Source organism: Hippichthys cyanospilos, chromosome 8, assembly GCF_059441005.1.
Source record: "Hippichthys cyanospilos isolate Australia breed blue-spotted pipefish chromosome 8, RoL_Hcya_1.0, whole genome shotgun sequence".
NCBI lineage: Eukaryota > Metazoa > Chordata > Actinopteri > Syngnathiformes > Syngnathidae > Hippichthys > Hippichthys cyanospilos.
Window position 1 is genome coordinate 96,873 of NC_142376.1, and position 22,474 is coordinate 119,346.

Below are 22,474 nucleotides of genomic sequence, written 5' to 3' on the forward strand. Positions count from 1 at the left end.
TGTACGGCGGCGGGGAGAAAGCAAAGCAGACTTGAAGCTTTTTCTTTTTTCCTTTAATTGACTTCGACCTCCGAACATCAAGGGTGTCGGCCATGTGCATAGAAAAAGCATCGGGGCGCAAAGGCATCGTCGGGAAAGGACGGGCGCGCGGCGACGGACGCTAGCGTGGGCGCACGGGGCGAGCCTGGGCGCGTGAGATCCGCCGCCCCCTTCTTGGGCTCTCCCGACGGGCGCCGGCAAAGGCGCGGGCGCGGCCCTCGGGCCCGCTCAGTCGAAGGGCTGGAAGCGAGGCCCCGGGTCGTCGGAGCCGTCGTCGTCGGAGAATATGTCGTCCTCCTCGACGTCTTCGTCGTCGTAATCGTCGTAGTCGTCGTGCCACTCGGACGCGTAGTCGTCGTCGTCGTCGTCGTCGTAGTCGGCTCGGTCGTCGTCGTCCGATTCGCCGCTGAGCGGGAAAGGAGCCAGTGAGGGGGAGGGCCGGCGTAAAGCCGAGCGGCCGCTACTCACGCTTTGGCGTCGGCGCCCGCGTCCGACCCGCGCGCGCCCTCCGCTTCCTGCTCGCTTGGGGACCCGCAGCCCACGCGGAAGTCCTGGCGGCCGCGCGACAGCACGGGAGAGGTGAGCGGGGTCGAAGACGCACCGGGGCGACGTCGAGTTCCGGGCGGGCGAGCACCTGCGTGGACTGCTGCAGGATGGCCAGCAGGCGTTCCTGGATGCGCCGCATCAGCTCCGAGCCGGCGTTGAGGTGTTGGGCTTTCAGCAGACGGATGCAGGAGGCCAGGTCGCCGCACCGCGGCAGCGTCTCCTCTGAGGGACGGCGAGCCGTGAGGAGCCGTGAGGAGCCGTGAGCTGCCGTGAGCTGCCGCTCGCGGCCGGCCCGTCCGCGTTCGCGCTTACCCAGAAGGATCTGCAGGGCGTTGGTGTGCAGGTCCAGGGCGTCCGTCTGCTGCTGTAAGGCGTCCGTCTTGTCGCCGTCCTGGTTGTAGAAGGCGTACACGCACGAGTAGGCCAGCACCTGGGGGGCACGCCGGCTGAGCGGGGGGGGGGGGGGGGGGGGGCGAGCGGAGGTCCCGACGGAGATCCGGGTCCTTCCCCGAAGGGCGGCCTCACCTTGCGGGCCCGCGCCAGGATCTTGCAGGCGTCCATGACGAAGGTGAGGGAGTTCATCGGCAGGGCCTCGTTGACCGACGCCACCTTCTTCTCCAGGTCGACGGCGAAATCCTGCGGGCCAAAACAGCCGGAGTCCCGGGCGGAACGAGGAGGGGGCGGGTCGTCGGCCGCTACCTTGGCCTTGTGCTGGAAGGCGCATCTCTCGTTGACGCCCAGAAACTTCTTCTCGTGCCGCGCCGCCTTATTGACCTGCCGACAAGCGGCCGTGAGCGGCGCGTGCGCGTCGGAGTTCCGCCGCAACTATACTCGTGAGAAGCGCTTTCCATCGGCGCGGCGGGGGCATTTAGGCCCGTCTTCGCTTATCCGGACCTCCGTTCGAGGGTCGGGGCCCGCTTTTGCGGTTGGAATCGGGCCAAGGCTGAGACGGGGGCCGGGGTCGGGCGATCGTTTCTGACGTCGGGGTCAGGCGCCGGGAAACGCATCGCGTCCTCGCGAGTATAGGCGTTCGAAGGTGCGCGTGACCCACCATGGCGGCGCAGTTGTAGTAGTCCTTGTGCGTGGGCTTCCACGCTTTGAGACATCTCCAGCAGAAGCCGTGGTTGCACTTGGCGCAGGTCATGCTGAGGGGACAGACGCGCGGGCGGTGAGCGCGGGCGGCGAGCGCGGGCGGCGAGCGCGGGGCGGCGAGCGGGCGGGCGCACGCACTGGAGGCAGCCCTCGTTCTTCTCGATCTGCGACTGGCAGCTGGGGCAACGCTTGGAGATGAGCCTGGCCAGCTGTTTGCTCTGAGCCTCGGCGCCCATCCCCTCGTAGAAACCGCCGTCGTCCATCCACTGCGACATGTGACCGCAGCTGGCCGGGTAGTGCGCCTGCCGACGGGGAGCGTCAAGCCGGCCGAGCGGCGGCCCAGCGGCGCGGCAAAGGCGCGCCGACCTCGGGGAAGTTGCAGCCGAAGCACGAGGACCAGCGGCACTCGGAGCAGGTTCCCGAGCCGCCCGTGCTCTCCTTGCACAGGATCTGGTCGCAGCCTCGCGGGTTGGTGCACCACGTCAGGTTGGAGCACGACTCCACGAAGCCTCGCAGACGCGCCTTCTCGTACTGGCGTCGCACACGAGGCCGGAGGCGTCAGCCGCGAGGCGCCACCCGCGAGGCCGGAGGCCTCCCTTCGTCCCGCCTTTTCTCGCACGCTGCCAAAGCCCGGGGGCGGCGGCCTAACGCACCTTGGCCAGGGTGTCCTCGTCCGCGATGACGGCCAGGAAGAAGCGGGCGGTGGGCTGGGCCCGGCAGTCGGGTATGGGGCAGTGGCAGTTGCTCACCAGGTTCTGCTCGACCCGGGCGCTGAGGTACTCCCGCCAGCAGGGCTGCAACAAAGGCGCGGCCGTCAGCCCGGCCGCCGCCTCTGCCTCGGCCTCGGCGCCTCCTGACCTTGCAGCAGTAGTGCCGGCAGCTGAGCGAGGGCGGCGGCTCGGCGGCGGCGCCGCGGGGGACCAGGCACACCGGGCAGACGGACTCGGGGCCGGGCGGCGGCGGCCGAGGCTCCCGGCACTCCAGGCCGGCGGCCTCCGCCACGCCGTCGGGGTCGTCCGTGTAGCGCCGCGCCAGGAGGTCAACGTTCCAACCGCAGTGGACCAGAAGGCGCTCGGCCCGGTCCGGGTCCGTGCTCAGGGCGGCCGCCACCTGCCGGGGAGGGCGTTACGGACGGAGCGCCGCGGTCCGGCCGCCGCTTCGTTAGCCGCGCGGTCACCTGCCGGACGGTGGCGCGCATCAGTTGAGACACTTCCTCCGGCGTCATGCTGCGAGCGCCGAAGAAGGGGGCGCCGTCCGCGAGTGTGCCGGGGACCGCCGGAGAACTGATGGGAAAAAGGCCTTTACCCGCCCCGCTTTGTTTCAGTCTCCGCACTTGCGACACGCTTTACGGAGAGGTCCCCAAGCCGGTACCGGGCGTCCGGCGGTACGGCACCCGAAATAATGACCTATTTTTGCTTCCCGCGTGGTCCGAGTCTGAAAGCTGTTTTCGAAAAAACCTTACGTTTGAAAAGCGGCCGGATTCCCTGGGATTCGTTTCGGTCGCTCGAGCGCCAAAACTTCCAATCGCGAGTAAGTTAAATGAGAAAGAAGCAGACATCGGCAGACAAAACAGACAAAAGGCCCCTCAAGAGACGGGCGAGGAGCCTACAACTTTGAAGAAAAAACCTTTATACCAGGAGTCCTGCTTGAAACAAAGACTTCTTTGAGCGCTACTCGGTCCAAAAAGGACCCGCAGACTGACAGGGAATGAATTCTTGACTTTTCGTTACCAAACCGGATGAGCTCGCCAACGGCAGCAGACTCAAAAGCATGTTGGAGAGAAGCCGCAAACAAGCTGAGGGTTTGGCCTTAAAGGCGATAACCCTACAAACGGCAAGCGTCGCATGGTCTGCGGCGATCAAACGGCCGCCGACCTTTACGGCCGCCGACCTTTACGGCCGAGCTCAGAGCGCTTCGCGATGGCTCCCGTTCACGCGCCGTCACACGCCAACCTCACGCGGGCGACCGCCGCGTCCCGATCGGGGTACGACGCCTAGCTCGAAGACGCTCGGACGCGGTCGCCGGGACGGGGGGTCGAACCCGCGGCCTTCCGCTCAGGAGGCGTTAGGGTTAGGCCGCGTTTAAGCAGTGGCGCTCTCGCATCGGGCGCGTTGCCAGACACCCACGGGCCATTTTTCGGCGCGCTTCGCGGGCATCGGCTCCTCAAGGGGACGCGACGTCGGTACCGAATATGGTCGGAGAGGTCGGCCCCGCTGACCTGCTGTCGGCGGGCGAGAAGAGGTGGGCGTGGCCCTTGTGCGGCGCGGGGGGGTCGTCGGGGAGGAACTGGATCATGTGAGGCCGCTCCGGGTGGCGGCGAGCGCAGCCTTTGCTCATCACGTGCATGACGCAGGACAGAACGTCGCCCGTGCTGCAGCAGAAGCCGGCGGGGGCCCGAGCCGGGCCCGCCTCGCGGTCGCGGCAGGCGCGGAGGACCTGCGGCGGGCGACACGGAGGGCGTCGCGGAGGCTCGGGCGGGGCCGGCGCGCGCCTTACCTTGAAGACCAGGTTGTCGATGTGCAGCTCCTTCTCCCGCTTGAGGATGTTGACAATCAGGCAGTAGAGGAAGTTGCGCTTGGTCTCCAACGCCGCCGTGGCGTCTTCGTCCACCTTCAAGTACGTCTGCGGCGGTTGGAGCTCCAGGCGCGCCGGCGGGGCGCCCGCCGCCGGCCGCTTGACCCGCAACACACCTGAAGGCGCCGCGCGAGTCAGACGGCCCGAGGGGACTTGACGACAATGGGCGCAAGCGGTCCGAGGTGCGGGTTGAGGGGGCGCGGTTGTTACGGTAAACGAAAACAAGGCCCCGAGGGGGATCTCGCCAAAAGGGTCTTCCTAAAGCGACAAAATTCCGGACGAGCGAAACATCCCTTTCCGCTTTCCTTTTTTGGCGACACGTAAAAGAAAGCCGCAAACTACGGCCCGCCGAGCGCCGGCCCAAATTCATTTCCTCCCCGCCGGATCGGAACAGAAGCCGTCCGGTGCGAGCGCGAGACCTTGGCAGGGGTCTTGCGGGTGGCTGCAGCTGAGCGGTCCTTGCTCCGCCGTCAGAGGCCGCAGCGCGTGAAGCACCACCTCTTGGGATAGGCCGCAGCCCTTCAGCACCGAGGACACGGCCGTTTCCTGCGGGCCGACGCGCGCGTTATACGCCTCGCGGGTTCGGCCGGCGCGCGCGCGCGCGCGCCTAACCTCAATCGAGTTGAACTGCAGGAGGATGAACATCTGCAGGGTGGACACGTGAAGCGTCCAAGCTCCAAACTGCACATCGGCGTGACCCAGCCACGTCCACTGAAGAGCCCCGGGTTTACCATGACTCCCGCCGGACAACGACTGGCCTAACACACACACGCGCACGGCCGTGTTCCCGACAGGGGCGGAGCAACTATGGCGCCAAGGCATGTCCTTGACATAAGACATAACGTTGACATAAACCCGCTGCCGGCGACGCATCCATCCCATCGTCCTCGGAATCCAATCGACCGGCATAGTCGAAAGACTCGGTTGTTGCTAAAGCCCAAAATAAGATCCTAAGAGCTTTTAGCGGACACGTTTCGGCCGGCGTTCTCCGAAGAAGGCGAAAGATCCCGCCGAAACGCGTCAGGTAAAAGCTCTGAGAAAAGCTTTTATTTTGGAACTTTTTCAATCTTTCACTGCCCGATAAAGGGGAAGATTTTAACCCATGAACGGAACGAAGGCCGGTCCGGTACGACTCGCGTGCTGTTTGCCCCCACCTCTAAATCGGGGGGCTTTTAAAGCAGGTACGTACGCTCTTTGCGGCGTGTAAATCGGTGGAGAAACGGCGTCGGGAGCGGCTAAGGGAAGCGGTCCGGGGGATCCCGAGCCGAAGCGCGCGGCCGCTCACCGCGGTCGTAGAAGTGCGCGAATTGCGCCAGGTGGGAGCAGAGCGGCGGCGGGAAGTGTCGCGACGGATCGTCCATGAAACAGGCGGCCGGGACGGTCCAGCAGCGAGGAGACAGAAGCAAGACCCCGATGTCCGTCTCCGGCTCGCTCTCCCGCGCAAACTCCTCGCACGGCTCATCCTCGGCGCCTTCCTGCCGTCGGACGGAACCGAGGCCGCTGAAGCCCGGCGGCGGCCGAAGCCCGGCGGCGGCCGAAGCCGCGCTCGGCGGCCGAAGCCGCGCTCGGCGGCCGAAGCCGCGCTCGGCGGCCGACCCACCTGCCCGACGTCGTCCAGCTGCTGCAGGCGGTACAGGCGGAAGTCCCGCCGCAGGTCCGACGACTCGCTCAGGTTCTTCAGCATCTGCTGAGGGAAGCGATTGGGGAAGCACGGGGCCAGACGCTCCGCCAGGAAGCCTTCCAACCACACGTCGGTGCGGGTCAGCAGCCGGTCCGCCATGTAGGACCTGCGCGCACGCCGACCGTCAGCGCCCGGGAGACGGCCGGGTCGGCGGCGAGCGGGGGCCGGCTCGCCTGTAGAAGTGCTCGAAGGTGTTGGCCAGCTCCAGGCCCGAAAGGAATAGCGCGGGCTCCACGAGCTGCTGAAGCTCCTCCGGGGTCTCGGCGTAGCCCGGGGCCCGGCCGCCGGCCCGCAGCAACCGGTCCAGGTGCCGAGCCAAGCGTTCGCTGACCTGCGCGATACGGTCTCACGCGCGGCCCGCCGCTCGCGCCCGACCCCGAGGCCGAGGCCCACGTACGTGCACGGCTCGCAGGATGGACAGCCGCAGTAAGGCGGCCGAGAAACCCTGGCGCAGGGCCAGGACCAAGGCCGCGTGCCGGTCGAACAGCTCCTCCGTGGTCCCCTTCAGACGCACGTAAAGCGCGCGGTAACGCTCCGCGAAGTCCGGACGCTCGCAGCCGCCTTCCAGGAAGCTCTTCACCTGAACCGCAAACATTAGGACCGGGCCGCGGCCACCGGCTCGGGAGGCCGCGGCCTCTCACCTGCTGCTGCACCACCCCCTGCCAGCAGAGGGCCACGTCTGCAATGACCCCGCCTCCGCCGCCCCGCGCCACTGAACACAAAGGGGCCGGCGTGCCATCTCTGAAGAAGGTGGCGATTTGCAGCACCTGTCGTGCGACTCACCGGACTTCGCGGGGGGCCCGACGCGGTCCGGGTCGCCGTCCACGTGCACCAGCAGGCGTGTCAGGCGTCTGACGCGGGAGTTGAAGAGGGTCGCCCCGCTTTTTAGGCGGTGCCGGGCCGAATCCGACTTGTCCAGGTACTCGCCGAGCAGCCAGGACAGCGGGCTGGAGCCGCCGGATCCTGGGGGAGGAAAAGGCAACCGTCGATGGCCTCGCCTTAGCCGACGGCCGCTCGCGCCTCCGTCGGCCGGAGCTCGGAATCCGCGCAATCATACATAAGGATAACTTCGGAGCGCTCGCATATCCTTGGAACGTGGGAGTCAACCGGAGAAAAGCCACTCCAGCGTGGGGAGGACACGCAAAGTCCACGGAGGAAGGCCGGAGCCGGCTAGCCAGTCAGTCGACCATTTGACTTTGGACTTTTGGAACCGGGAGGGATCCCCGGCGGTACGAAGGACCCCGTCGCTAAGGCCGGGATCCAACGCGACGACTCGTTTAAAACGCAAATATTGGCAACGTTGGGGTTTTTAAACGGCGTGTAAACAAACGCACACGCAAAGCCGAATGAGCTCATATCGGGGTTTTCAAAACGAGGCGGAGCGGCACGGGAACGTCTCAATCATTTGACGGGGGCCCAATCAAATACAAACCCGATGACGTGATGGCGCGAACGACGGGCGTGACCAACGCCTCCCAGCAGGTTCGGCCCAAGGCTCGGGCCGCTTCGGCGTCCGGCAGGAAGCGGTTGGCGAACATCTGCTCATGCCGGAGGGCGCTGTTCAGCCTGGGCTCTCGCTCGCGCAGTCACAGGCACAAGCGCACACAGACAGGCGGACGGATGGACGGACGCACGCACGCACGCACACACACACACGCACGCACGCACGCACACACGCACACACACACGCGCACACACACACACACGCGCGCGCACGCACAAGTGAGTGAGGCGGTCACGGCAGAGCACGAGGCGGGCTTGACGGCGGTGGAGGAGGCGCGGGTACTTGTAGAAGAGCTGCAGCAGACACGTCTTGTCGCGGGCCACCTCGCGACACCACGAGTGGGCTTTGGTGCTGTAGAACAGGAAAGTACGACAGCACAGCTGCTCCTTGAAAACGGGCCAGAAGGCGTTCGTGGGCCCAACCACTTCGAAACCGCGAATCCTGGTGTCGATCCCGCCCTGCGGCAAAGCATTCCATCGTGGCGACGGGCGCCGCCGGACCTTCACTTGAAAACCGCGATCGTCCCCTTCACGGCGATCCGGGAGCGACGAGAAGCGAGCTCAAAGTCTGACCTGCTGACATCTCTTGATGCGGATCTGAATGACGGCCCAGAACCTGTCGAGGTTTTCCAGCAGAACCACCCGACTGGCCGACGTGGTCACGTTCACCTGCGCGCGCGCGCGCGCGCGTGCAAGGTTCAGCGCGGAGGGGGAAAGGGAACGACGGGACGCAGCCGGCGCGGGAAAGGCGGGGATCACCGCGTTGAGTTCGGCGCTAATGTTTCCCGGGTCGTCTCCGCCCAGAACCAGGATCCGCGCGGGCATGTAGCTGGAGTCCTCGCCCGCCACCAGGATGGCCAGCTCCCTGCGGGCGGGCACAGGCGCGCGTTTTCAAAAGTGCCCCCTCGGCGCCCCCGGCCCGGGGCGGGCTGACCTGACCACGACGCCTCTGCGCATGAAGACGTTAATAAAGTGCGAGCCGGTGGAGCCGTTGGACTCCCAGTAGGTTTTGGCGTTCTTGTCGGTCAGTTTGGAGGCTCGATGGTGGTTGGACGACACCTCCACCTTCTCCCAACACTTGTCCTCCTTCAGCTCCACGCCGGAGCCTGAGAGCCGCATTTCCTTTCAAATAGATGGCACCTGGCCTGCTTGGCGCAGATGGCTCCTTTTCATCGGGCGCGATCAATAAACGGCGGGAGAAAGGATCACGTTCGAAAGTCCGGAGAAGGATGTCAAACTCGGAATCCCGGGCCGACAGAGGCGCCATTCTCTGAGGCAAATAGGCGGGGCCCGGCGGCGGAGCGGTCGTCTCCCGGCCGAAAGGTTCGATCCCCCGACCGCCGAGACCGCGTCTAAGTGTCCTTGAGCAAGACGCTGAACCCCCGGTCGGTCGCTCCTGATGCTGCCTCGTCAGTAGCTAAACGACCAGTTAGCGTAAAGCGCTTCGAGTGCCCGAGGTAGAAAAGCGCTAGGGGAGCGAAAGTCCATTTACCGGAGGGAAAGCGCTTCATCAAAGTCCCCCGAGCGCTCGTTTGAAGCAAACGCAAAAGGGCGACTCGGTCAGAACAAAGACATTTTCCAAAAAGGGTTATCGATCAACCGAAATGAAAAGGAGCCACGCGCAGAGCCCGCCACCGAGGCGCGCTTCCGGCCGCTCTGACCTTGGCAGAGATTCCTGAGGAAGACGTCAAAGAAGGGAATGTGGATGGGCTCGCGGCTGCGCCGATGCTCTTCGATCTGACCCAGCACCATCTGGCGGCACACGGAAATCAACAAAAACACCCAAATAACCCGAAAAATCGCAAACGGCGCGTGTGGATTTTTGTCCGCGGTCGAGCCCCGATTCCTGAGTTGATCTTCATCTGCAAAGAAGTGATTTCTCAGCCTTCCTCGGTCTTCTCGTGATTTGATAGGTCGCCGTGTCCCAAAAGCAAAAAAAGCGACCGTTGCGTTGGAGGTCGCCGGATTATCGAGCGATACCGCGCGACTTTGGGCCAAGGCGAAACACGCCGACCTTTGTGGATGGGGTGGGCTTTATGGAGCGCGGCGCCGGCCAATTGCCCGAGTGCGTCGTGCGACGGTGGAACGGGAGGGGGCGTACGAGAAGGGAGAAGACTCGCCAAACGGCGAGTCTTCAACAGTTTGCCGAATTTCCCCGGAACGTAGAAAGGGCCGTGAAAAGTCTCGGCCGGGGTACCTGAATGCATCCGGCGAGCACGTTGGTGGTCATGCTGTCGTAGAGGCTGGCGTACTTGTCGCAATCGGCAATGACGTCTCTGAGCTCGGCCGCCGTGTCGAGGCCGGCGCCGTGTTTGTCCTGAGCCTTGAGCAGAACCTCTTTGGTACCCAGGCGACACATGACCACGGCGACGTCCTTGTCCACCGTCGTCAGGCGGTGCAGGAACAAGAGCAGCTGCTGGACGACCTGGCGGGCGGCACGCGCGCGGATGCGAGGAGAGGTCGGGCCGAGCGCCGCCTTCTGTTGGGCCTTACCTCTTTGTCGCCCATGAAGGCGCTGGCCGACGCGAGGCAGGGCTTGACGCTGTCGTGCCAGGGGAGCGCGTCCTTGTATCTGTCCAGGAACCTGTTGAAGATCCTACCGGGAGGGAGAGCGGGTGCGGGCAAGCTCACGGGAGGGAGGAAGGTAAGGGCACAGGTGGCCTACCTGAGGACAGACAGCTGAGCGGCCCGGTTCGGACGCAGCGGCTCCATCAGACGCAGGAGGTCCTGAAGCGCGTCCCGGCATTGCCAGACCTGCGGGGGACACGCAAACTAGACACGCGACGGGCGGGGGAGGGGCCGCGTCCGCCCGGCCGGGGACCGCACCTGGAGACGCAGACCCGTCGGCCGAGACGCCGACGGGCACAGCAGCCGCTCCAAGGCGTGGATAACTTCTCCGGCGGTGGACGTCCTCCCTTTCAGGCCCGCCAGCAGCTTCCGGAGTTGAGCATCCTGCAGGTCCAGCTGCTCCGGAAGATCTGAGAGAGACGTAGACCCGGGAGCTTGGTGGAATTTGTTCAAAAGGCTCTTCTTTGCTCGCCACGAGCGACGGGCAGCCAAAAAGAAGTCTCGGGCCCCATTGAAATCACCAAAACCAACTCCAAAAACAGAGACTCATACTCGTGGCCGACGTTTCGGGGCTACCTAAAGATGGGCAGGCCGAAAAGGAAATTGCGACCGTTTCAAGGAAACGACAGAGTCGGCGAAGCGAGGAAGGGCGCGGATGACCTGCTCGGCTGTCCGGGAGAGGACCGGCGAAGGCGCGCCGGCTGCGCTTACCTTTGCACTCCGGCTTCTGCGCCACCAGGATATGGTCGATGGCAATGATGGCCAGCGTGGTCTCATCCTGGGACAGCTCAAGACACTTGTACAAGACGGCCGTGACGCCGCAGGAATCCAGCAGCAGGGCCAAACCCTTGTGGTTGGAGACCAGCGCCACGATGACCATCAGGCCGTTGCGCACGGCCCGCGCCGACCTGCGAAGGCGCAGCGCCTCTTGAGTCGGGCGGCGGGCACGGGCGCCGGGCGCGGGCGGACGGACGAGCGATCTCACCCCGGCGTCCGCAGCATGAGGTCCAACGCGGCGGGGACGGCCGCCAGCGGGCCTTCCGAGCCTCGGGGCGTGGCCGAGCCGATGCTGGCGAAGATCTCCAGCATCATCCGAGTGCCCGACTCTGAGAGGGCGGGGACGCCGACGGGGCCGCGCGGCTCGAACTTACTGGCTCCCGTCAGGACTTTCAGCGTCTGAGGACGAGGGCAAACACCGCGGTCGTTCGCACGGCGCAAAACAATTTGGCTCTCGCCATCCGCGACTCCTTGGCCGACGCGGAAAAACGCCGAATGTGTCGCGAGCGGGGGCCGAGCCGCGGAGGAGGAGGAAGCGGAGCCGCCGGAGTCGGACGACGGGGGATGATGCGCTCCCGACAGTTGTTTTACCGGAAGCCAATTGCTGCATCCCAAACGCAACATTTTCATGTCGGCCCCTTAAGAACATCTGGACAAACGCCTAAAGCGCAAGTCGGCTAAATGTTTGAATCGTTGCGGGGTTTGTCAACAGAGCACGTGCCCCCGAAGCGCCTGAGAGAAGCGGTCGCCCCCTTAGCATGCCCATAAGTAGCAGGAAAGAAGATCGCCGCGGCAAAAAATTGAGGTTTTCCCGGCCCCCCGAAAAGTGTGTGTGTTTGTGTGTGTGTAAGAGCGCAGATCCTGACCGCCAGAGCAAGCTGCTGCACGTAGGGCACACCGGCCATCTCCCGCATGCGCGTCAGCACCGCTTTGACGCCGCCCTCGGTGGCAAAGGTCACCCTCCACTCGTAGCGCAGCATGAGCAAATACGTCAGCCTCAGCGTGCACGTGGCCACCTCGGCCGACGGCGAGCCCAGCAGCTCCACCAGCAGCTTCGCCGCTTTGTCCCTGCGCCGGGCAGACGGGCGCCAGAGTCAGGGCGGGGCGCGCTCGGCGGGAAGCCGGCCCTCGCTCGGCGACTCTCACTGAACGTTCTGCGCAGAGTCCCTCCCGGCCGAGCTCTTCTCCCGCGCGGCCTCGTCCCCCAGCAGCCTGGAGACGAAGACGACGGCGGCCAGGTTCTGGAGCGGGTCGCGGCAGCCCCCTTTCTTGACGCTGTCCAGCACCTCCTCCACTTTCTCCAGCAGCGTATTCTTGGCCAGGACGCCCGCATAAGCTGCGCGCAGTAGACAGAAGGGTTGCCCCATGGATGCCGGCGCAAAGAAATACGCCCCGCCCGCCCCCCCAAGCTGAAACTTTGCACTTTGACGGGACTGGATTTCAATAAACACAAGCACTTCCTTGCCGCAACAAACAATATGCAAATACACCTTAGCCTACGCTCCACGAAGATGAAGGCAAACGAGGACTCGGCCGATGCCACCGCTTTTACTAACCGATTCCGATTCAAAGCGTTGAGCAGTTTGCCTGGTCGGAGCGGGCCAAAAGTGCCAGGAGTCCGAAAAAGGCAAAAGCGATCCAAGAGGAGCCATTTTATGAAAATGAGCAGATTAAAGGAAAAAAACACATTTGCCAAGTCCGCGAACCCAAGCGCTCGTCGGCTTGCGCCACGAAAAGAAGCGCCGACGGGACGCACCCTTCATTCTCTCCTCCAGCCTGTCGGGGTACCGGCCGCAGTCCTCCGGGGGGAGCTCGCCCTCGGCCTCCGCGTCGCCGAGCCCGTCCTGGTTCTCGGCCGCCTCGCGGGAGGGAGACGAGGAACCGTCGGGGCCCGTCGCCGGCGACCCCCCCTCGTCTCCGCCCCCCGCCGGCTTCGGCTCATATCTGGCGAAGGCGCGCGAGCGCAGCGGCTCGTCCGGGCAGGACGGCGGCAGGTGGCGCCTCAGGTGGCGGACCAGCTTCTTGGCCGCGTCGCACGGCACCGTCAGGCCCGCCAGCGTCGAGTCGTCCATCTCCGCCTCCTGGGACGACGCGGCGCAAAAGTCGGTGACGGACGGACAAGACACGGGGACAAGAAAAAGGCCGCCTTCTCTGCGACGCTGGGAACGGCCTCCAAAGATGGCGTGCGCGTGCACGCGCGCGGGTACGCACCTGCCGGCCCAGGCTGCGCGCCAGGAGGCGGAGCATCTCGCCGCGCGCTTCGGCCTCCAGCTTCTTGGCGAAGAAGAGGAGCTCCCACCACTCGGCGCGAGTCAGCGCCACCCGAGCCGGGGCCTCGGCCGGCTCCGACAGGTAGGGCAGCGAGTAGATGCCGCCCGGGGGCCTGGGGAAGACGCTCCGGCTGGCTGAGGCACGAGCGACGACGCGGTGAGCGGGCGGGGCGGGAAGAGGCGCTCGCCGAACGCCGCTTCCTACCCGCCGCCAGCCCGACGGTCCCGGAGAGCGCCGAGGCCCTGTCGGCCGCGTCCTTCCGCTCCAGCGCCTTGGTGTCGGCGCTCGCCACGATCTCCAGCATGTGCCAGTGGACCCAGTAAGTTCTGCACAGGGCGTTCCAGTACACCTGCATGAGTGCACACGCCGCCATTTGAAAAGAGAGCCAATTTCACGGTCGCCGGGCCGTTCTCGGCTTTGCGCGAAAAGCGCCGGATGGCGAATTTCGTGAATTTGCCGTTCGGGCCTTCGGACGCGGATAGACGCGGGCCGCGAACCTTCACCTGAACGGGCGGCGAGCCGTCGTTGCAGTAGCGGAATTCCCCTTTGTCTCCGGCGCTCACTTCCTCGTAGTCCTCCAGCATGCGGACCGCCATGCCGCTCTTCAGGTGGTTCTGCACGTACTCGGCGTAGGCGGCCCGGCCGGCGAAATCTCCGCGAGTCTTGTAGCCGCTGCCCGGCTCGGCCGCCGGCTCGGCGGCGGGCGAGGCGCCGGGCCGGAAGATGGACCTGCGGGCGGGCGCCTCCTCCTCCTCCCGCCGGGCGGCCTCGCCCCAGGACGGCTCGCGGTCCCAGCCCATGACCCGCACCAGCTCCGAGATCAGGTTGGCCACGGCCGCGGCCAGTTCAAACTCGCACAGCAGCCGCGGCCGGGCCGTACCCGGGGAGGGAGCGGCGGGGCCGGGGGAGCCGGCGCTTTCCCGGGCCGAGTCCGCTCCGGCCGTGTTGAGCTTGTCCATCAGCGACGTCGCGCACAAGTAGCGCTTGACCAGGGAGAAGAGCAGCTTCCCGGGAATCTGGGCGACGAGCGCAGCGCCAAAGACCGTCGGCAAATGATTGCATTGGACGCAAAAAAGAAAGAAAGAAAACGCGCCGCCGGTGTCCGATTTACTTTGACGGAACTCTCGTCAAGGGCCCGTGTCGTCACGCCAAACGCCCCCCAAGCGTTCACTGAAGCGGCCCTCGCCTTTTCGGCGGTCGGCGCCGGACCCGCCCGAGGAGACGTCCGTTCTCGTCGCCGTTCGTAACGTCGCTTGCGCAAGAGTAAATCCGCGCCCACCTCACCGAGGAGACGTCCACGTCTTTAACTATTGCGTTCGTTCCGCGGTCGGGGAGGGGAATTCCCGACGCAAATAAACTAGCTACTAGCTGCAACAATCGACTGTAGAAAATGGCCCAGTGGCAAAATTGTGCCTTTGGGACAACGGACATTTGAGTGGCCGTTTCCCCCTAGGGACTCATTTGAGCGTTACGAGTCGCAATTTCCCATCGGGACCCATTCGACAGGAGTCTCGGCCGGCCGTCTCGGTTGGCCGTCCGGTTCGCCGGCGTTACGTTAAAAGGCCCGTTTTTGGCTCTTTGGTCCACTCCGCAGCGCCCCGTGACCCTCGTGACGACCGACGCTTTTGTGGCTGCTCGGCTTTCAAAAAAAGCCAGCCGGCCAAGCGGCGGGAGGCGCGGCCCTTCGCTTCCTGGGTAAAGATGCCGCCACCAAAAAGCTTCACGCTTCATAAAAAAACAAAAAAATTCAAACGCGCCGCTACATCCAAGACTTCGCGAAGGTCATTTGGTTCCTCTGCGCAAAAACAAGTCGGGGCCACTGGAGCGGGAAAGAAGGAAAATTCCCCCGGCGAAAGCGCTCACCTGCGGCAGATGGACCCCGTCGAAGGAGATGCCGTGCTCCTCCGAGGACGTGGTCTCGGCGAACAGCTCCAGCAGCGTGTAGCGGTTGTCGAAATCCATGTGCTGCTCGATGCCGTCCTGCTGGCTGAGCGACAGCAGCACGTGCGCCCGACTCCCTGCGGGGGCCAAATGGAATCACGGGGCTTTTCACTCGCCCGTCCGGATCCCTCCCGAGCGCCAAAAGGAAACGGGAGGCTTTTTTGGGGCCTTCTCCGGCGGGCTGAGCGATTTCACGCCAAAACACCTCAAGCGGGAACTATTTCCGAGGGACCCGGGGCTACGATCGCCGCGCCGCGTCCGAACGCGCGGGCCGCAGCCCGGCGGGCGTAGAAAGCCAAAAGCGAGACGGCCTCACCTGCGTCGTGGGACGCCAGCGCGCGGAGCATCTTGCTGGCGCTGCGTCGGGTCTGCGTCTCCTTGCTGCACAGCAGCTCCATCAGCAGGTCCAGGGCGCCCGTCTCCTTGAAGACGGCCGCCAGCGAGCCGATGGCGGCGTAGGCGCTCAGCACGTGGATGGTGTGCGTGAGGCTGAGCGACAGCTGGCTCTTTTTGGCCATCTGCTTTCTGGCGCGGCGCACCAGGTTCTTCACGTCCTCCTCCATGTCCAGCAGCTCCACCTGGTCAAAGGTCCCCTCGGCCTCGCCGCCGCCGGGCTTCCCCCGCGACCGCGGGGAGTCGGCTTTGCTCTTGCCCGGCAGGGCGGGGCAGTTGGCGCACACGTCCTCCGCCGACATCCACATCAGGACGTTCTTGGCTTTGGCGTCCTCGGACGAGGAGCCGGCCGGCCCGGCGGCGCCCGACTCGGCGAGGCACCAGCGAATCAGGTACTCCGTCTGGCCGTCGCGGGCGCGGCGCTGGCGGATCAGCTCCTCGGGATAGGCCTGCAGCCGGGGGCCGAGCTGGACCAGCGGGTTGCCCGCCATGCTCGCTGAGGGAAGGCACAAAAAGGCCGGGGCCCGTCAGAAGCGGACTCGTAGGCGTTCGTTCAGCTTAGACTTGGCCGACGCGCTCGATCGGCGAAGGGGAATTGCAAAGTAAACGCGCGAACGGTTGCAAGGCGCGGCCCCGCTCGCGATACGGACCAAAACAATCGGCGTGATCCGCCTGGCCTTCCTTGCGCGCGCCCGCTGAGGATCCGACTGCCAAGCGGGCCGAACCCGACGCGCAGGCTACATTTCCACCCAGCGTTTTTACCACCGTCATCACGTCACTATTGCCGAGACTGCGACCTCCGCTCATTTGACAGAAAGTCGAGGAGTTTCTCCGCCTGCGCCATTCGGGGCACGCGCGAAAAGCGAGCGAGGGGCCTGGGCTCTAAAGTGCATTCCGTGGCGCCGGTTGCTGGAAGGGCATTGCGCGGGCACCACCCAGTCTCGCAACAAGACTCTAATCTGAGCCTTTGACCGAGCCTTTTGGAGCAAGAGAAGAAGCTTGCCATCAGCCCCATGACGGCGATGAGCGACAAAAACACCGAGCCGTCGAGTCGAGTCGAGTCGGGGCTTTTCTCGGCACGGGCGAGAGGGAAAGCGAAAGCGAAAGCGAAAGCTTTCTCCCGAGCTCGTCGAAAAGACGAGGAGCGATTCGAATCCCAGGCAAGGCACCTCGGCTTGTTGACAAGCGTTGGGAGAAGCCCGACAGCGAAAAGTCCCTCCTTCACTCACTCACTAACACGAGTCTGCTTCAAAATGCGGGCGCCAAGTCAATCGTTGACGCCGAGTCTCTTCGCCTTCTTGAGGAAGGCGCGAACGGCCCGCGGCGGCTTGCCGCTTGACGGCTCTTGTCGACCGCTGAGGAAAAAGTGCATTTGTTCTTATGTGACGTCGCCAGGCGTTTCTCCGCCGGCACACGGCGACCGAGCCCTGCCGCTTCCGGACTTGCGTAGGGGCTCTTACCTGACGCGCCCAGCTGCTTGCGCGTTAGCCCGTCGCAGGAGCGCCTTTGGCCGCTTCGCTAGAACGCCTGGATGGTTGTTTTCTCTCTCGCTCGGGCGCTTTCTTTCTATTTCGGCTACTTGTTTTTGCATGACGGGTCTTCCTCCTTCGCTTTCGACCCGCCGCTTCTTCGGCGCTTCGCGTCTTCTTCTTCGGCGCTTGTTTTTCTTCTACGGCTTACTTTCGTGACTTGTTGCGCTTGCGCTCCCCAGCGGCCACAACAAAGCGCTACAAGCGTCCGACGAGAAGGCGCGCGTTGGCACGCGTCCTAATCCGAAAGGCCGGAGTCGCGACGTCATCTTGAATGCGGGAGGAAACCTTGCGTACAAACGCTTGCTAATTTTGCATTTTCTTTCTCCCTTTTTCCCCTTGAATATAGAAAACGCTTTTCAAGGGACCAGAACCCCAACAGCCTTCAAACATATAACACAATGTAAACATTTTGTTGACGAAATGTACAATGTCAATGCGATGCCGTTAAATGTTCGAATATCAAAACGTTACGGTACGAGTTTGAAAAAAATGCGCTCTATACACATTTTTGGATATGTTTAGGGCGTCACGAGAACGCACCCAGCGGTGCAATTACCTCCGTCGGACCCGTCGGCCAGAAGCCGAGGGAAGGAAAATCATTTCGCGTTTCCTTTTGAAGTCAATTCCCATGTGTCTTCCACGAACGCAGATTGCTCAACGGTTGTGCGGGTTCTCCAAGAGCCGTGGGAAGGAACCCCGGATTGTCGTTAATTCACGCCTTGGTGTGTCAAAAAACATAAATGTATCGACGTCGACCTGTCTGCATCAGGCATTTGGGCAAGGATTGGATAGACTTCCCCTATTACGCTATGTTTAAGTCGCTCCAAAGATGCCACGAGCTTGTTTTCTCATTTTGCGCAGGACGTTGGAGCACGGCAAAGCCAACGGTCGACAATTCGCACGGTCCATTTCAAAGGGATGGAAATGAAAGACGTTTCCGGAGGAATTCATCCCTTGACAGATGAGTTGATGGTAAAATATGGTTAGGTGCAGACCTACGCGTGATTTAGGCTAATGCCAGTCACGTAGCAGGTAAAGTGGGGGAGGGGGGGGGTGTTAACGGTGAGCACTAAAGGCGTAAAGTGATGCACGGAGAGGCGGGCCTTATGAGGGCCAAGCATATCCATTAGTACCTTTTACCAGCAACCTTTGACCTTCAGCACATGCTCAAGTGAGCACTCACAACACACACGCCGACATGTGCATTAAGAATAAGTCCTTGCTCTCGCTAATCTCAGCCAGGATAAATCAACATGCGGGGCAACAAGTGAAACGTTCAGCATCACTCATGTGGGGGCGCGCGCGCGCACGTTAATAAGGCTAAGCGAGTCTTGTGAAGGCCCGTTGGGGCCATTAGAGCAAAGATAAGACCATAATTCACTCAACATTCAAAGACTTTTATGGAGAAAACATCTCAGACTGACAAATCAACAAGCAAATAATCCAGCCCGCGGCGCCCCGTCCCTTTAAGATTAAGCGGGACATTATCCCACATGGCCGTAATTGCTTGTATGAACTACTTTAAAAAGGATTGGATTATATCTGGGCCAGCGTCCAAGGCTTACGGCGCACTAACTACTGCGCGCGCGCGCGCTCACGGGGGCCTGGGGGAGCCGGAAGGGGAAGAGAACCCTCGTCCCTCCGTCTCGGCGCGCGACGCGGCCCCCGTCGGCGACCCAACGTTCGGGGGAGAGAAGCCCGACTTGTGAGTTTGAAGCGGCCGTGGCCGGCGAGTGCGTTTCGCCGGCCCGAGCCCGCGGCAGCCAAAGATGGACGCCCGCCACCCGGGGCCGGCGGCGGCGCTGGCCCCGCGGGCCTTGCAGCGCCCCCGCCCGGAAACGCGACGAACGCCGCGATTCCGAGCCGACCCCGCGCGTGGAAATACGCACCGATCCTATTCGTTTCGGACTGTAAATATGCGCGAGCGTGAATGTGCGCGCGCGCTCGCCGGAAAGCGCTTCTCTTATTGCGTAACGCGTCTCTAATCTTTCATCACCGTGATGGTCCTCGAAAATAGCGGGAGCAGACTGGCAGCTATTGCGATAAACGACCACGCCGATGACGGCCAAGTCATCGGCGTGCGCCCGCTTCGCGTCACCCGAGGCGCTCGGGCGCGAACGCGCCGGCGGCCGCGTCACTTCCGCCGGCCAGGACTCCCGTCGACGACGTCAAGGAGCCTTTGCGCGCGAGCGGCGGTCATGTGATGCGCCGTAAGTAGGTCATGTGATCCCATCGTGCGGATTATTAGGGAATCATTGGAAGGATTTGCGGGGATAATTGAGACTGCGGATCATAATTGGAGAAGATTCCACTTTCATCTTGAGCCTTTGGGGATTACAAGACATCTGGACACACGCTCGCACTTCTTCTTATTAGAAGACAGCGTTGGCTCTCTTTGCACTTTCCAGCAACCGGCGTCCTTGTTGCCATGCGCGGTTGTTGCCCCGCCGCGCGCGCGGCGCCCTTATTGGATTGCCGGCCACACGCAATCAAATGACAATGAGATTTTGCGGTAAAAAGCAAAACTAAGTGGATTAAACGGCATGCAAGACAGCGGCCGGATTAGCGCCGAGGCGCAGATTACGCTCCATTATTCTTATTATTCCATCATTATCATTACTATTATTGTTATTTTCGTTCGGACCAATCAGGCCGCTTAATCTCCTTCTTCCGCGGGTTTAACGCACGCGCGCGTTCGGACGATTTGCCAAATCCTTTTGTCTTACATCATCAAGAAAAAGTGCGGCGCGGACGGCGAGCCGCTCTCGGTACGCTTCGCGTCGGCCGAGTCGTCTCGCCGGGCCTCTTGTTTGGAACGTGAGCTTGTGGGCGGGAGGAAATGGAGGCGGGCTCCGCGCCGGCAAACCCGCCGTAACGACCGCCGGCCGCCGTTCGGGCGAGGTGATGCCCCGCGGCTTTCGGAAGGGACGGGTCCGGGAGATGAACGCGTCAAGCGTCCCCGGGACGTTTCCGCGACGCGCCAGGGCCGTAAGCCAAACCAAATTGCGGCTCGGGACGGTTCGACGGGGAAGCCGCGGGGCCGCCCGCTTATGGGGGCGCCCGCTTGTGGGAGCGCCCGCTTGTGGGAGCGCCCGCTTGCGGGAGCGCCGGCTTGTGGGAGCGCCCGCCTGTGGGAGCGCCGACTTGCGGGGCCGCCCGCTTATGGGGGCGCCCGCTTGTGGGAGCGCCCGCCCGTGGGAGCGCCCGCTTGCGGGAGCGCCGACTTGTGGGAGCGCCCGCCTGTGGGAGCGCCGACTTGCGGGAGCGCCCGCTTATGGGAGCGCCGTCTTGCAAGAGCGCCGACTTGCGGGAGCGCCGACTTGCGGGAGCGCCGACTTGCGGGAGCGCCCGCTTAAGGGAGCCGGCACCGAGCACGCCTGAGGTCCAGTCAGAACGGCCCGCGAGCCGGCGCGCCAAGATCAATGCGCGCCGTCGTGGAAAGCTCGGACCGTATTAGTGCACGTGTGCGTGCGTGCGGTTTAATCATGCGCGACTGCGCGGACATGAAACATATTTGTCAAATCAGATGAGATTGTTGTCGAAATCTGCTCCGGTGATTGAAGTGGCCGCAAAGCTGATTGAGCTCCAACTTGAATCAAATCAAAGCAAACTTGGCGCCGATCTTTGCTTGGTCCCCTCGCCCCGGGCGCCCCTCCCCACGCGGCGGCTAAAGTCGCCTCGGGAGCATTCCGTTTTTGGCGGAAAAGGCGTGCGGCCGGGCGGCCCCCGCCACTTCGAGTGGCGTCGGCCTTCATTTCCCGGCAACTTGTTAATTGTATTGTTTTTGCCTGGGCGGCGACGCGATTAGCAGCGCGAGCCGCCGCTCAAATCACTTAATGCGCCGGTTATTGAGGGCAGGGCGAGGGCGGGCGCCGGGGCCCGTGGCCTCCTTTGGGCGGGCGACTGTTGATATTTGCCTTTAATTTAAGCAATCCACGACAAGACTCATTAACGTGCTGGCAGATTAACGGCCTCCGAGCGGAGTTATCCGCCTCTTAATGCCTCCGACGGAGATAATCCCCGCTAACTTGGATCGCGGGCTACAATGGGATCAAGGGAGCGCCGAGGGATGCTTTTTCTCTTTCTCGGCACGGTTTCGCCCTCCGGCGCCCCCCGCGTCCCCGTCCTCGCCCGGGCCCGAACCGGCAGCGTCCCAAATAAGCAGAAGGGATCCAAAGTGCGAGCGGGATGGCATTTGCGGCCGGCGTCCCCGGGTCGTCAGGGGTGTCTCGGGATACGAAAAATCCTCACCGGGAGTGTCCCGGGATACCGAAAACCTCACCGGGACTGCCCGGGATACCGAAAACCTCACCGGGACTGCCCGGGGATCCAAAAAACCTCACGTTGAGCCTTCCCTCGATCGGACGTGACTTGGAACGACTCTCGCGTCAGAGCGCAAACGCCAAACCTAACGTGGGAGCGATCGTCCGCGGACTTGCGAGACAGGATTGTCTCGAGGCGCAAACCTGGGGGCCCCCAGGGACTCCGCCTTCTTCATCGCTCTTCTACGTTATGTACTTGACGCGGACCGCTCACCTACCTGCCCGTGGCGCAGAATCGGGAACTGCTGGGGGTTGAACGCCCGGCTCCGAGAAGACGCTTGGACACGGTCGCGGCCCGCCTCCGTCGTCCCTTCGTAAAAGGAAGACGTTTGGAGCTGGCCGGTCGTCCGAACCGGGCCATCTGGCGTCCTCGCTCAGGGAGGTGACCGAGGACCGGACGGCCGCTCGGAGGAGAGCCTTCCGGAAAACGCCGGACCGGGCCGGAGAAGCGGGGGGGGCTCATCATTAGCCATTAGCGGCCGGTGGCGCTCATTGGCGCTTGTCTGCGGCGGAGATTAGAGAAGCGTATGCAAATGAGGTGGCCGGGGGGGGGCAGGCGCTCTTTAATTGAAAAAATTTAATCCTTCAAAGCCCAAACTTGCTTAAATGAGGTTAATCTAGTATGCTCATTTGCATAAACGTGCATTTATGAATCATTAGTGGGACACCGGAGGCGGGCGGGCGGGCGCGCGTGCGGCGGGGAGGGGGCAAAGACGCGTGTCCAGACAATTGTTCAATTGTTGCCGTTGACAACAAAGCAGCGGAGCGCGCGCACACAGGGCCTGCGACGCGGCCGTCTGCCGCCCGTCACGCCTCCTTTTCAACCGCCGCCGCGGGGTCCTCGGCTCGCAAAAACGAGCCGCCGCGAACGGAGCCCGGACCCTTCCCGCCGTCCCGCGCGCCGAGGGAGCGGCGGGACGGAGATGGACGCGGGCGGAGCGGTCGCCGACACCCCCTCGCGAATCGAGCCGGGGTCGGACTGGTCGCCGCGCCCGCGCCCAGACCGTAAATGAGTTTTAGCGCAGGGCGGACGGCGGCCGTTCGGGGAGCCGGGAAGCAAAATTGCCGGCATAGGTTGGGGGCGCGCGCTCCCGCATCCCCACGGCGGCCCCGCCTTAGTTTTGGGCCTTTTGAGAGCTGCTGCAAAAGTGCGCGGCGTCGGCCCCGCAGCAGGTGGACAAACGCGTCTGTCCCGAGGCCAAAGGTCGCCCGCGATGAAAAGCCGGCAGCAAAAA

At 63.5% G+C, this 22,474-nt stretch overlaps 1 protein-coding gene across 6 annotated transcripts in view; it reads right to left on the reverse strand.

Moving 5' to 3' along the window:
- Positions 1–31: 31 nt before the first annotated feature.
- cul9 (cullin 9) overlaps positions 32–22,474 on the reverse strand; it is a 28,168-nt gene continuing 5,725 nt past the window's right edge. For 3 of the 6 annotated variants that reach the window (XM_088421524.1, XM_088421523.1, XM_088421522.1), the window contains 43 exons: positions 21,458–21,742; positions 15,309–15,881; positions 14,915–15,069; positions 13,555–14,067; positions 13,256–13,400; positions 12,992–13,185; positions 12,537–12,861; positions 11,927–12,116; positions 11,647–11,848; positions 10,989–11,179; positions 10,715–10,911; positions 10,262–10,413; positions 10,101–10,189; positions 9,929–10,031; positions 9,633–9,860; positions 9,097–9,187; positions 8,370–8,541; positions 8,195–8,300; positions 8,009–8,104; positions 7,719–7,894; positions 7,365–7,498; positions 6,716–6,895; positions 6,574–6,644; positions 6,330–6,512; positions 6,106–6,263; positions 5,852–6,038; positions 5,537–5,726; positions 4,864–5,009; positions 4,671–4,797; positions 4,174–4,367; positions 3,896–4,113; positions 2,855–2,960; positions 2,536–2,787; positions 2,331–2,471; positions 2,044–2,208; positions 1,816–1,979; positions 1,637–1,730; positions 1,285–1,359; positions 1,111–1,221; positions 898–1,015; positions 674–807; positions 508–590; positions 32–445 (listed from right to left, as the gene is read on the reverse strand). In XM_088421524.1, coding sequence (XP_088277650.1) covers positions 268–445; positions 508–590; positions 674–807; positions 898–1,015; positions 1,111–1,221; positions 1,285–1,359; positions 1,637–1,730; positions 1,816–1,979; positions 2,044–2,208; positions 2,331–2,471; positions 2,536–2,787; positions 2,855–2,960; positions 3,896–4,113; positions 4,174–4,367; positions 4,671–4,797; positions 4,864–5,009; positions 5,537–5,726; positions 5,852–6,038; positions 6,106–6,263; positions 6,330–6,512; positions 6,574–6,644; positions 6,716–6,895; positions 7,365–7,498; positions 7,719–7,894; positions 8,009–8,104; positions 8,195–8,300; positions 8,370–8,541; positions 9,097–9,187; positions 9,633–9,860; positions 9,929–10,031; positions 10,101–10,189; positions 10,262–10,413; positions 10,715–10,911; positions 10,989–11,179; positions 11,647–11,848; positions 11,927–12,116; positions 12,537–12,861; positions 12,992–13,185; positions 13,256–13,400; positions 13,555–14,067; positions 14,915–15,069; positions 15,309–15,876 — 7,302 coding nt within the window. In that variant the 5' untranslated portion in view covers positions 15,877–15,881; positions 21,458–21,742 and the 3' untranslated portion in view covers positions 32–267. Of the gene's footprint in view, positions 446–507; positions 591–673; positions 808–897; positions 1,016–1,110; positions 1,222–1,284; positions 1,360–1,479; positions 1,731–1,815; positions 1,980–2,043; positions 2,209–2,330; positions 2,472–2,535; positions 2,788–2,854; positions 2,961–3,895; positions 4,114–4,173; positions 4,368–4,670; positions 4,798–4,863; positions 5,010–5,536; positions 5,727–5,851; positions 6,039–6,105; positions 6,264–6,329; positions 6,513–6,573; positions 6,645–6,715; positions 6,896–7,364; positions 7,499–7,718; positions 7,895–8,008; positions 8,105–8,194; positions 8,301–8,369; positions 8,542–9,096; positions 9,188–9,632; positions 9,861–9,928; positions 10,032–10,100; positions 10,190–10,261; positions 10,414–10,714; positions 10,912–10,988; positions 11,180–11,646; positions 11,849–11,926; positions 12,117–12,536; positions 12,862–12,991; positions 13,186–13,255; positions 13,401–13,554; positions 14,068–14,914; positions 15,070–15,308; positions 15,882–16,622; positions 16,734–16,845; positions 17,032–21,457; positions 21,743–22,474 lie in introns of those variants that run through there. The other 3 variants (XM_088421521.1, XM_088421525.1, XR_015866396.1) reach the window with 3 other exon arrangements.